This window comes from Budorcas taxicolor, chromosome 13 (assembly GCF_023091745.1).
Source record: "Budorcas taxicolor isolate Tak-1 chromosome 13, Takin1.1, whole genome shotgun sequence".
Taxonomy (NCBI): Eukaryota; Metazoa; Chordata; class Mammalia; order Artiodactyla; family Bovidae; genus Budorcas; species Budorcas taxicolor.
The window spans coordinates 29,377,599-29,390,944 of record NC_068922.1 but is presented as its reverse complement, the minus strand read 5'-3'; the positions used below and the strand labels follow the sequence as shown (position 1 = coordinate 29,390,944).

General features: G+C 45.5%; 1 protein-coding gene across 1 annotated transcript; it reads left to right on the top strand.

The window, feature by feature from the left end:
• Positions 1–6,143: 6,143 nt before the first annotated feature.
• ACBD7 (acyl-CoA binding domain containing 7) lies at positions 6,144–11,124 on the top strand. The gene is made up of 4 exons (XM_052651191.1): positions 6,144–6,155; positions 10,611–10,728; positions 10,833–10,895; positions 10,979–11,124. Exons 1-4 carry the CDS (start codon positions 6,144–6,146, stop codon positions 11,050–11,052), a joined length of 267 nt encoding a protein of 88 aa, XP_052507151.1. The 3' UTR covers positions 11,053–11,124.
• The last annotated feature ends 2,222 nt before the right edge of the window (positions 11,125–13,346 follow it).

Here is a 13,346-nt window from a genome sequence, read left to right as displayed (position 1 = left end):
AAGGGTAGTGGCAAAGCCAAAGAGGGGAAGAGACCACCTAGCCTCCAGCACAAATCAATGCAGGAATTGTCTGCTTTGGGAGTGAGCAAGCCCGGGCCAGGCCTCCATGCAAAAGGGCAAAGGCAGCCTAACCTTGCCAAGGTCAAGGGCTCTAAGGTGTCTGCAATCTCCCAACACCTCAGTCTCCCTGACAAAGCCATGCCTGCATAGAGATCCACACATTACGGCTCACCAAGGCCTCAGGGCCATGCCCTACAGGGAAGCTGGGATGTGTCCCCAGCCCAGACTCCCAAGGGTGTCCTTTTCTTCCACCCACACATCAGCAGTAGTGGCAGAGCCACAAAAGGAACCAGCGTCCTCCAGGGTGTGTCCAAAGGAAGCTCCATCCATCGGGGAAACCTCTGAAGGATAAGCCACCCCAGCCTTTCTTTGGAAGGACCAGCAAGGGCTTCTTCACCAGGTTCAAGTTCAAGTTCATACTGAAACTTCTGTGTTTTGGCTTTGTCAAAAGAAATCTTGACAGTATGAGGCAGGGAGACACTTTCCCCGCATGGAGTGGGAGCACAGGCAGTGACAAAGAAAAACCGTGGGAAGGCCAGGTCGTGCTCACGACACTTGAAGACCGTGAACTTCATGGAGCCCAGCGAGAAGGTGCAGGTCTTCAACCAGGTGCTGGAAGCAAAGGGCGGTCAGTGCGAACTGAGCAGGAGGCCTGCGCTGCTGTGAATGCCTGGCACCGGGGCCAAGAGGACAGGGGTCCAAACGATCATGGCCGCCTCTCAACGTAGCTCCTCTTCCGTGGAGAGCTGAGCTTCTGCGGATTTGGAAAGCATTGTCTCCACTCCTCCTCGCTAAAAAAAATCATTGCATCTTCTACCTTCAAAAAGTGGCCAGGAGCCTCTACGGAGACAAAAGGTGGGGCAGTCCTTGCCCCCGCACCTGACTGCATCCGGGCCGCCTGGCCGCGCATCTCGGCGCCGGCTCTGCTTTCGTGCTCGTGGGGGACAGAAGCCAGGGTTGCGAGAGGGCGGTTTGGTAACGTATCAGAACCCCTAACGGGTGCTTCCGGGGAAAATCTCTTGGGCGAGTTTTGCTGAGCAGGCCTGACTAGTATTACAGTGACCATTGTGCCGAAAAGAGTTTGGAGCTGATCATAACAGAGCTGGGATGAAACTGAAATGCGCGCGCAGCAGGCGCTCAGATGCTGTTTGGGTTATAGGACGCTCATTCTGGCTGTAGGTTAGAGACTCGAAGGATAAGCGGCCAAGTTCTCTTTGTGTTTTGAAAGTGGCCTCTTATCGCAAGGACAGTGAGGGAGACAGCAAGAACAAGGTCAGCGCAAATCATTGATGGCTGGGCAACCTCTCGTTTGTCATTTTTTCCCCATTCTACTTGATTTCTTCCAGAATACAAAAACGAGAGGATGCTTCCCCAGCTTGTTGTATGTGCTATAATTTCCATGCAATGACAAGAGAAATTCAAGAATCTTCTATGGAACTCAACTCATGGATATTAAAATTTATATAGAAGAGCAAGGTGCCAAGGACAGGCCTTCCTGAAGAACAAAATTAGGAGGCTTTAATAATTAAGACAATGTTATGTACGTGGGGGGATAAACAAATGCAGAGCCCAAGAAACTTAATACGTTAACTCTCATGATTTCTCTTAAGTGAAAGTGAAAGTGAAGTCGCTCAGTCGTCTCCAACTCTTCAGGATCCCATGGACTATATCTTACCAGGCTCCTCTGTCCATGGAATTTTCCAGGCCAGAGTACTGGAGTGGGTTGCCATTTCCTTCTCCAGGGGATCTTCCCGACATAGGGATTGAACCCAGGTCTCCCGCACTGCGGGCAGATGCTTTACCCTCTGAGCCACCAGGGAAGCCCATGATTTCTCTTAAACCCACCCTAATCAGGCTTGTTCCCCCAGCCCCCACACCCATGACTGCTTTAAAACTTCCCTTCAAGTCATCAGTCAGTGATCTGGACAATGACCTAAATCCAATTGCTAATTCTCAGTCTTCATCTAACCTAACATACTTTGGACATGAACTTGGGCAAACTCCAGGCGATGGTGAGGGACTGGGAAGCCTGGCATGCTGCAGTCCATGCTTTTGCAAAGAGCTGGACTTGACTTAGCGACTGAACAACAGCAACGAAACATACTTTCTCACTCATGATGCTTTCTCAACACTGCATTCTCTTGGTTTTTCTCTCACCTCAGTGATCACTTTTCTGTCTCCTTCGTGCTCTTCTCCCCAAATATTTAGTGTTGAAATTTCCCATGGCTCACTCTTCAGTTCTGTTTCCATATCTCCTCCATACACATTGAGTTTCTAGGGCCATCCTATCTCGTTTCAGAAGTTGAACCTTTGAGTTCCAGATCTATATACCCAGCCCAATCGAGACTTGAATATCTAACTATTTCACATTTCCACTTGGATGTCTGATATCTCAAACGCAGCATGTCCACAGTGGAACTTCTGATGTTTGTTGCTGTTGTTCGGCTGCTGAGTCATGTCTGACTGTTTGCAACCCCATGGACAGCAGCACGCCAGGCCTCCCTGTCCCTCACTATCTCCCGGAGTTTGCCCAAGTTCATGTCTGCTGAACCGGTGATGCTATCCAACCATCTCATCCTCTTTTCCTTTTGCCTTCAGTCTTTCCCAGCATCAGGGTCTTTTCCAATGAGTCAGCTCTTTGCATCAGGTGGGGAAAGTATTGGAGCTTCAGCTTTAGCAACAGTCCTTTCAATGAATATTCAGGGTTGATTTCCTTTGGGATTTGACTGGTTTGACCTTGCTGTCCAAGGGACTCTCTGATCTTTGCCACCCCATCAGGCCAACTCCACCTATAGTCCTTCCAGTTACTCAAGGCAAACATCTCAGAGCTGTCCTGACTCCTCTCTTTCTTTCATACCAATATAGAATCTATCAGGGACTCCTGTTGACTTTACCTTCAGAATAAATGCAGAATCTGAACATCTCACTGCCTCCACTGCTGCCACCTGAGTTGGAGACACCCATTAAGTTCTCCCCTGGATTTATTATTACAGTAAGACTCTTGCTTCCAATGTTGTTTTTTGTAGTCATAGTAACAGAAGAGATTCTTTAAAAAACAATAAATAAATATAGTCAGATCATGTCAGTCCTCACTCAGAACCCTTCAGTGGTTCTGTTTGACTCCCTCTTGAATCCAAATGCCTTCAGGCAAGGTGTTGTGTGATTAGGTCTCCATCTCCTATCCTCTGACCTCTTCTCTTGCTACTCTGCTCCAGCCCTGTTGGCATATCACACCTGCCAGGAAGCTCATTTCTGAGTGCCTTTGTACTGGATGCTGTTTTTGCAAGGGAATCTCTTCCCCAGGGATCTTCCAGGCCACTCCCTCACCTCCTTCAACTTTTACTCTAATGTCATCTTCCCAAGAGATCCAACCTGATGACCATGTTTATAACGGCAAGTCACCTCCTCACTCCACATGCACAAGATTCTCCATCTCTTCGCTCTGCTCTTTTTGAAAACGGCACCTATCAGGGGCTTCCCTAGTGGTCCAGTGGTTGGGACCTCACATCCCAGTGCAGGCGGCGCAGTTTCGATCCTTGGTCAGAGAGCTAAGATCCCACATGCCTCATGGCCAAAACCCCAGAACATCATAAGATGGAAGCAATACTGTAACAAATTCAATAAAGATTTTATTTTTTAATATTTATTTTTATTTTGGGCTGTGCTGGGTCTTCACTGCTGCATGAGAGCTTTAGTTGTGGTGAGCAAGGGCTACTCTTGGTCGCAGTGCACAGGCTTCTCATTGCAGTGGCTTCTCTTGTTTCAGTGCACCGGACCGAGGCACTTGGGTTTCAGTAGTTGCAACTCGCGGGTTCCAAAGTGCAGGCTCAGTAGTGGTGGTGCATGGGCTTAATTACTCCGCAGCATGTGGGATCTAGTTCCTGGACTAGGGCATACCTGTGTCCCCTCCATTGGCAGGCAGATTCTTAACCACTGGACCACTAAGGAAGCCCAATAAAGACTTTAAAACTGGTGCAAGTCAAGAAAATCTTTGCAAAAGAAAATAGCACCTATCACCTAACATCTTTCAATAGATTGTATAATTTGCTTTTTTTATATGTTTATTATCTGTCATCCCCTACCAAAATGTAACACAAGGATAGGGATTCTTGTTTGTTTTGCTGACTGATGTTTCTCAAAAACCTAGAAGGGTGCCTGGCTCATGTTGGCACTCAATAACTGTTTGATTAGATGAATGAAAGCGTGAGAGAATAAGGAGGATAGGATGGAATGGAACCAGGAGAGTCACAGAGGTAAAGGGGAAGGTTCTATTTCTTAAATTGGTGGTATGTTCATAAATGTGCTGTTTATTTTTGAAAATATATATGTATGTATGCTTACTGGTTTATAATCAATATTTAATAATAATGAAAATAAAAATCTTTATTGTCCAGCTTGACTGACTCCCTAAGGGTTCCACAAAACTGAGTTTTCATTGTACGTAGTATATTATGATCACTGAACAGGGGACATTGATGTTTCTGTTGTTTCTTTTTGCTCCTTGAGACAGGCCAGTCACGGCTCTGGCAACCAGTAGGAGGATGGCAACTCAAGAGAAGAACATGTCTTGAAAAGAGTGCTTAAAATAACATTCTAGACTTAGAGAATAAAATGGAGCACAGTGTATCTTCCCTCTCTTTTCCTCCTGATTTTTTATAACGACTATATCAAAATGTCTCAGCTGCAGATGCACAGCTATGCCAGAGCTCACTGCAGTATTTCCCAGCTCACACACCCTGATAAAGAGGGTTTTCCCCAGCAGACAGAGCACTTGCTCTTCTTCAGCTGCTATTTTCATTGTGCCTTTTAGCGTGCTTCTCATCGCTGGGAAATTTTGAAAAAAGTTCTGCCCAGTACAGAAAAAATAATTTCTTTTTCTTTTCTTTTTTTTTGGGGGGGGGGGGGGCGCACACCACATGGCTTGTGGAATCTTAGTTCCCCAACCAGGGATCCAATCTGGCCCTCAGCAGTGAAAGCGCAGAGCCCTAACTACCGGACCACCAGGGAATTCTCCTTTCTGCATATTGTTCTAAAATTTGCTTTTTGTCCCTTATTTGGAAACTCATTGATTTCACCATGAAAATAGTTTTGAGGAGAAAATAAAAAGCCAAGGGATTTACATGAAGATGTAGCAAATAATTTTTAAGTGTAATCTTATGCAAAAACAAGGTAAAATGTTTCTTACGCAAAAACAAGGCAAACCGTTTTAGGGCCTTGAACTCCTGTATCTTGTTACATTGTTAGACATTTCAAATCAATAGCTTTCTTAAAACTGAGTTTGCCCTTTCTTCCAATCACTTTGCTCCAGGAAGACTTCCATGTAATGAACTCCTCAGATGACCAGAAAATGCAGTTCCAGTTCTTTGAAAATTTAATCAGATGTGAATTACAACCCCGTTCTGTGTCTGCAGACGAGTGACACTGGGTTTGTTCCTCTGGAGAATGGGGTCATGTTGAAGAGTCCTGTGCTTTTTTTTTTTTTTTTTTTACCGTAATTGAAATCCAGTTGGGATAATTGCAGAGCGTGTTCCGAATATAAGTGGCTCTCCTTTTATAACGAGGAGAAAAGAGGCAGGCAAACTACCTCTTTTCATTCCTGATGGGCTGTGCCTAAAGACGGGTCGGGAGACAGAGACATCAGATAAATGCTGTCTGCCATCTAAGTTCTTAGAAGCATGCAGAGGACAGAGGTATATATCAAAAGGAATCCCAAGTGAGGTCAGTGCCCTGGAGAGACCTCTCAGGACTTCCTGCAAACAACTTCTAGAGAATGAATACAGCGAGTCAGGGGCAGAGAGGAGCTCGTTTATATTCTCTTCCCTGCGCCTTGCCAGTTGCAACCCCTGGCAGCGCACAACTCTCTGTAGGGCTTGGGAGAAGAGCGCGGCTCAGCGGGCCCGGAGGGTGTCACTCACCGCCCAGCCTCGCCCTCGCGGGCCAGCGACCAATGGGCATAGGCCGGGCCCGGGAGCGCGCCCAACCGGAGCCGGCGGGCGGAGGTGCGCTGCCCTTTAAGGAGCCGCTGGGCGCGGGGTCCCGGGAACCCGGCGCTTGGAGACGGGCATCGTCCAGGTTTAGCCGCCATGTCCCTGCAGGTGAGCTGGGTGTGCTACCGCTGCTAGGGGCGGGGAGGAGCGTCCGTCCCGGAGAAAAGCGCTCGAGTGGGGCGTGGGGCCGGCTTGACGCCTCCCTGGGGGCGCGGCGCATCTCTGACCCGCCGCTTCGGGCCGCTGCTGGCAGTCGCCTTTGTCCCCGGTGGCTGTCCGCGGGGACCCCCGAGACACGCCCACCCCATCCCCAGCGCCCCCTTATTGCGCGGAGTCCGCACCGGTGCACTCTGTGGACGGCTGCCGGGCTCCCTATAGCAACTCTTGTGAACCCCGGGGACTGGTTAGATGCAAACCCGGCACCGGCCCGGGGAGGGCGGGCGCGGGGCTGCTCCCGGCGGACCCGGCGGGCCCTGCCCAGCGCTCTCTTCCCATCCTGGAGAGGGAGGTGTGAGCGGCTGCGGCCTCCCCTTGCTCCTTGGAACCTCTTGGGGCTCTCCCAGGCAAGTGCAGAGATCTGGAAAAATCACTATCTTAAAATACTGTTCTTATGATCTTTGGAGGAAAAAAATATGTATATTCAGGGTGGAAATTTGGGGGAAAGGGAACAAATATGAAGTAAAAAAGAAAAAAAGGGGAAGTGTTAGTTTCTCAGTCCTGTCCGTCTCTGACCCATGGACCCGCCAGGCTCTCCTGTCCATGGAATTCTCAAGGCAAGAATACTGGGGTGGGTAGCTATTCTTTTCTCAAGGGGATCTTCCCAACCCAGATATGAAACCAGGCGGATTCTTCACCAGGGAAGCCGATAATATAAAGTAAAACATCAGACATTCCTTCACCCAAGTGATAACCACAGTAGCACTAAGTTACTTTCTCAAGTGTTCGAGAAACATCTTTGTGATATGTGAATATATATGTTTATACACACACTTTGCTTTTTATATAATTTTGCTCTCTCTTTTGTTTTTGGTTTTGTTTTTTTTTTTTGGTACTATGAGCTTTTTGTCACCACTAAATATTCTTTAAAATGTTTAAATGTCTGCATTGGGTACATGGCAGGGTGCATCCCATGTGACATCGGTGACACCAGGATCACTGCTACACCAAGGGCGGGGTCGGGGGGCCTTGTGAAAACATGAACGGGAGAGGGTGTAAGGAGAGGTTTTAAGTGAGTTGTTTTGAAGACCCTTCAGGCACAGGCACCTGGGAAATCCAGCGGGTCAGCTTTCAGACAGGGTGCTGAGGACTCGACTCCAGCAGAGTGAGCTTAGCGGAGGTTGAAATTCCTCACCCAGAGCTGTGAGCCCAGCTCTGCAGCAGCACGGCAGCGTTATCCAACTTTCCCTTTGGCCCAGAGTGCTTGGAATTAAGTGTAAATGACTGTACCTTTAAATCCCTGTTTCTGGGATTTCCCGGGTGGTCCAGTGGTTAAGACTCTGTGCTTCCATTGCAGGGGGTGTAGGTTCCATCCTCGGTCAGGGAACTAAGAACCTGCATGTGGTGAGGTGTGGCCAAAGATTAAAAGAAAAAGAAAAATCTGTTTATTACCTATGATAATTTCAGACTCTCCTAATATCTACTCACTCACTCATACATTCATTCATGTATTCAACAAGGAGGTACAGGGCTCAGATGGGCTCCTACCACCTGCCAGCACACTGTAAGGCAAGGCTCTTGCTACTGAGATGAACGTTTGTGCCTATCCTCTGTTCTCAATACTTGGGGGGAACAAATACATTCCCACCAGCCCTTGTGCTGAGCCCTAACAGATACTGTTGGGGCTGCCTGGAACCCCCTTCCCTCTCTCTGTCCATCCCCTAGGCACTGAGCCCTCCCCAGGCTCAGCTAAGCATCATCTCCTCGGAGAAGGTGCCTTCCACCCTCTCGACTGCTCCCTTCTCCCAGGGCACCCGCTGCTCCTCTGCTTGAGCAAGTATCACATAATCACTGTGACCCACTCATCTCCCACAGGACGCTGAGCTTTGTGAAAGCTGGCTGCCCTGTTCATCCCTGTCTGCTCTCCCAAGGCCTGGCCCCTCAGAGGTGTTCAATACATATTAAATCAATAGTGTGATACAAGTGGTGAGCTCTGGCCCGGCAGAGTCAACAGAATGAAGTCAAGAATATTTATGGTCTTATTCTTGTTTCATCCTCACGCTTCCCGGCTGAGGTTGATGCCTTTTTTTTTTTGAGCTGAAGCCAAATCTCTCCATTGCTTACACAGAGTCCCAGGGCAGTGTGTCTCCAAGCTAGAATTAAAATCCAGGATCCTGATGCAAGCCCGATGTTTTTCCCACCACAGCTCATCGTGGTTAGGCTGGGAGAAGGCACATCGAAACTGCCATGTAAAACACGTGTGTATCACGTTGGGGTGCCAGGGAAGGGCATGCTGGAGAGAAAGACTGGCCCTGGGCCCTGCTCTGGAATGGGTTCTTCTTCTCTGCCTGGGGAGAGAGTAGAGAGGGGACCCCTGAAATTGCCTGGGAAATGGTCAAGGGCTCCACTTGTGACTCGATGGACATGAGTCTGAGTGGACTCCGGGAGTCGGTGATGGACAGGGAGGCCTGGCATGCTGCGGTTCATGGGGTCACAAAGAGTCGGACATGACTGAGTGACTGGACTGAACTGAACAAGGCTTTCATGAGCTTGTCAGATGGTTCCATACCCTTCAAAACATGAAGCACAGTCTTCCAAAAACTCCTTCCTGGAAGGCAGGGACTTAGCATGGTTTCTGAAAAGCCTTAGAATTCGTATCAAGGCGTAGTTTGCCAAAAGGACTTGAGTTGCTGTCATTGGAAGATGGCACGGGACTTCACAGCAAATAGAACACCCGAGATGCCTGCCACCCCTGAAGGGAAGGATCCTTATACCTCCTGGACAGTCTGTCCCTGTCCTGCCCTTAGGAAGCTGAGGGCAGTGATGTAGCATTTTAACTTTGTCCTTATTATAGACGCAATATGTGCATGTTATGGGAAATTTGGAGAGTATAGATGGTATTTTTTAAAAAACAGGAAACTTACCAATAGAGGCCATTAGTATTGACACATTTTAGTATATTTAGATGTCTCTTCAAGATACTGATTTCATTTCCTTTGGATAAATACTCCAAAGTGGGTTGTGAGATCATATAGTAGTTCTTTCTAAAATTTTTTTGAGGAAGCTTCACACTGTTTTCCACAGTGGCTGCACCAATTTACGTTCCCACCAGTGGTGTATAGGGTGCCCTTTTCGCCACATCCTCATCAACACTGGTTATTTCTTGCCTTCTTGATCATAGCCATTCTTACAGATATCAGGCTGTATGTCATTGTTGTTTTGATTTTCATTTTCCTGATGCTTAATGATGTGGAACATCATTTCAGGTCCTTATATATCCTCTGTGGAAAAATCTCCTGACTCTTTTAAAATCAGACTGTTTTGTTTTGCTTTTTTTGTTGTTGTGGCTGTTCAGTCATATGAGTTCTGTATATATATGGAAATTAGCCCCTTATCAGATATACAGTTTGCAAATATTTTGTCCCGTTCAGTAGGCTGCCTTTTCGTTTTGTTGATGGTTTCCTTTGCTGTGCAGGAGCGTTTGTGTTTGCTGTCGTCTCTTGTATTTATTTTCCTTTTAACTAGTTTTGCTTTCAGTGTCACATCCAAAAATCATTGCTAAGAATGATGTCAAGGAACGTTCTATGTCTTTTTCTAGTTGTTTACAATTTTGAATCTCATGTCCAAGTCTTTAATTCATTTTGAGTCGATTTTTGTATGTGGTGTAAAATGGAGTCCAGTCTGATTTTCTTGCATGTGTATTCAGTTTTCCCAGAATTGTTGACTGAAGACACTGTCCTTTCTGCAGTGTATATTCTTGGCTCCTTTGTCATAAATGAATGGACCATATATGCACGGGTTTATTTCTGGCTGTTGACTCTGTTCCATGGATCTTTGTGTCTGTTTTTATGTCAGTACCATACAGTACCATACTATATATTTTGCTTACTATATAGCTTGTAATATTATTTTAAATCAGGAATTGTGATGCCTCCAGCTTTGTTTTTCTTTCTCAAGATTCCTTTAGCTTTTATGGTTCCATACACATTTTAGGATTGCTTTTTCTCTTTCTGTGAAAAATGCCATGGGAATTTTGATAATGAACTGCATTGAATTTGTTGATGACTTTGGCTAAGATGAACATTTTACTAACTGTTAATTTTTTCTATCCATGAACAGGGAATATCTTTCCATTTATTTGTGTATTCTTCAGTTTTTAAACATTTAGATAAACATTTTAAATATTAAGAATTTTAGTTTGTTCTCTGTATCAAATACATAGGTGCATTGTCCATGTAACAGGTAGGGACCAGAGGAAGTATCCACAAATTAAAATAAGGATAATTCTGGTGGAACCAGAGCAGTAATAGTTCGTTTCTGATTGAAAGCTTCCTGTCCTCTTTAAGTTCCCCTGAAGCAGATAAACCTGCCAAAAGTTAGCAAATGCACTGTGTCTTTTTGTTTTAGGCTGATTTTGACAAGGCGGCCAAAGACGTGAGGAAGCTGAAAACCAGGCCAGATGATGAGGAATTAAAAGCGCTCTATGGACTCTACAAACAGTCTGTAATTGGAGACATAGATATTGGTATTGTGCTGTCATATTAAAAAATAACAGTACACTTTGTTGATCAGTGTAGAAGCATAAAATAACAAGTAATCCTGTGAATATATCTGTCCCTCTTTTGGCAGAGTGTCCAGCACTGTTAGATCTAAAAGGAAAGGCTAAGTGGGAAGCCTGGAACCTTCAGAAAGGTAGGTAGTTTTTAAATGTTACACGAACCTTCCTAATTTCCACATGCATCAGTCGGTGAGTCAACCTGTTTGTATCTTTCTAGGATTATCAAAGGAGGATGCCATGGGTGCCTATATTTCTAAAGCCAAAGCGCTAATAGAAAAATACGGAATCTAGAATTCAGCCTGTGAGAGAATTTTCCTTCTGAAGCCTTCATAATGGTATCGTGACCTAATACTTAGGGGAGAAATGCACTGTAACTCTTGATGGATCGTCAATATTTTTGCTAGTAACATGACTTGTCATTCTGAATTAGAGGTATGCTGAAACTACATGTTTAATGAAATTTTACTTGCTAAAACCAGGCAATTTTTAAGAATTCTTTTAAAAGTGTTGCTCTGGTAGTGTGTACATAAAGACATTAATCATTGCCTGTTCTTTTGACTCCTCTGTTTTTTCTGCAGTGAACTGGTCTTACTGGTATAATCAGCACAGTTTATTAAGAACTAATCACAAGGGTCTTTGTTTCACTGTGTAGCTTTGGGGTTCACACCAACGCGGAACCTCGGCAATACAGACACACCTGCTCCAGGCTCCCTTCAGTGACTGCTTTATAGGTAACCGAGGCAAGTTACTGAAGCTTTGCCAAAGCTCATCTCTAGGGTAAGGGGAAAATGTCGATCTCAGGGGGTAGGAGTTGAATGAGGTACCTATAATTTTCCTACCTTCATTTTAAAGTGTGTACTATATAAAAGCTGATAGCAAGCAACAAAAAACTTAAGAGTCTATCTCAAGCTCTTCAAAGAAAGAAGAAAAGCTATCATGGGCTATCAGCTATTCAAGTTTCTATGCTTAAGACAAAAACATCAGGCTGAAATGCAGTAGCTGGTGATGACAGACTGTACACTATGCCTCTGAAGTCCAGCTTTATCAGAGTGAAAAGGCAGAATCTGGAGTGTCTGTTGGACCAGTTTGCAGTCTCACTTGGCTGTCCACAGGCTCTCTGAAAGAAGGTGGTCTCATTTTCAGAGTCCTAACATCCATTTGAGATTCCACAGGCTAGAAATCTTCCCAGACAGGGTGCCTGTCCCCTGCTGAAGGGTGTAGGTTTGGTGTTGTGTAAGAGATTGATTTCATGTGACTTAAGAAATAAATTTTTGGATCGACTAGATGAATTTTCAGGGAATTATGTTGGGTGAAAAAAAGCCAGTCCCAAAAGGTTGTATATTATATGGTCCTGTTTATGTAACATTCTTGAACTGGCAAAATTATAAACCTTGAGGACTGAACAGGGATTGCCAAGGAGGAGGGGAATGGGGGAGGATGTTACAAGGCCAGCAGGAGGGATCCATTGGTGATGAGATATTCTGTATCAATGTCATCCCCTGGTTGGGCAGTGACCCTAGAATTTCCCACGATGTTGCCATCTGGGGAAACTGGGGAGCTCTGTGTTGTTTCTTAGCACCCCATGTGAATCTACAGTTCTCTCAAAATAAAAAGTTTAATGAAAAACAAATCTAGCTTGATTTCTAATCTGGAAAAGTTTGGAAAGTTAAAGTGATTCTCCTCTCTACTAAGTGTTGCCTAAAGACAGAAGTCTTCCACGATGAAGTCAACACCCTCTTCCAGCGGAGGGCTCAGAAACTCTTCGAGCTGTTCCTGTGTGGACCTCACCTCCACCCCAAAAGCCTGGTGTTGGCTGCATCATGAGATTCCTATTTGTGGACTGTAGTAACTACAGGTTGTTCGAATGAATAATCACAAATCTAGATTCCTTTAGCACCAATCCTTCCAGAATGGAGCCCTGTATCTACCAACGAGTAAAGCACAGTTCAGTGCGTACTAAACAGGGAACATAATTTCTTGAGGTTACCTTTAGCTCAAATGTATTACATGAATTCTAACTCAAAACCCTTCTCCCTGCCACAATGAGTTTTGTATTATTTTCACTTTGTTAAAAAGAAACAATGGGGACTTCCCTGGTGGTCCAGTAGCTAAGACTCAGAGGTCCCAATGCAGTGGCCCGAGTTTGATCCCTGGTCAGGGAATTAGATCCCACATGCTGCAACTAAGACCCACTGCAGCCAAGGAAATAAATAAATATTAAAAAGAATGATACATTCTAAAAAATCCCTCTTGTGTGCATTTCCCTTAATCTTACTCACTGATTCTCTATATACTATTTTTAAAGCAACAAAAACACAACCCCATATTATGTGATCCCAAACACATCCGTGCTTTAGAAGGTGACATTTTAGTGTGTCAAGCTGTGTCAAGCATTTGAAGCCGTAAGGAAGAGACACTGGTTGCATGAAGTAGGAGCTTTATTATGAAGACGGAGATAACAAATCAAGGTGCCAATTGAACACATAGGATTCCGAGAGACACACACAGTTGGGGACTTGGCAGAGATGGCAGGACCCACATAGCCCTGGGGATGTGGTGCCTCTCCATCCTGGGCAGTAGGCATC

Bases quoted from the DNA above. Each gene is read 5' to 3' on its own strand.
- ACBD7 (XM_052651191.1), top strand. The intron at 10,729-10,832 runs GTATTGTGCTGT...CTCTTTTGGCAG, and splicing joins AATTGGAGACATAGATATTG to AGTGTCCAGCACTGTTAGAT. The intron at 10,896-10,978 runs GTAGGTAGTTTT...GTATCTTTCTAG, and splicing joins AGCCTGGAACCTTCAGAAAG to GATTATCAAAGGAGGATGCC.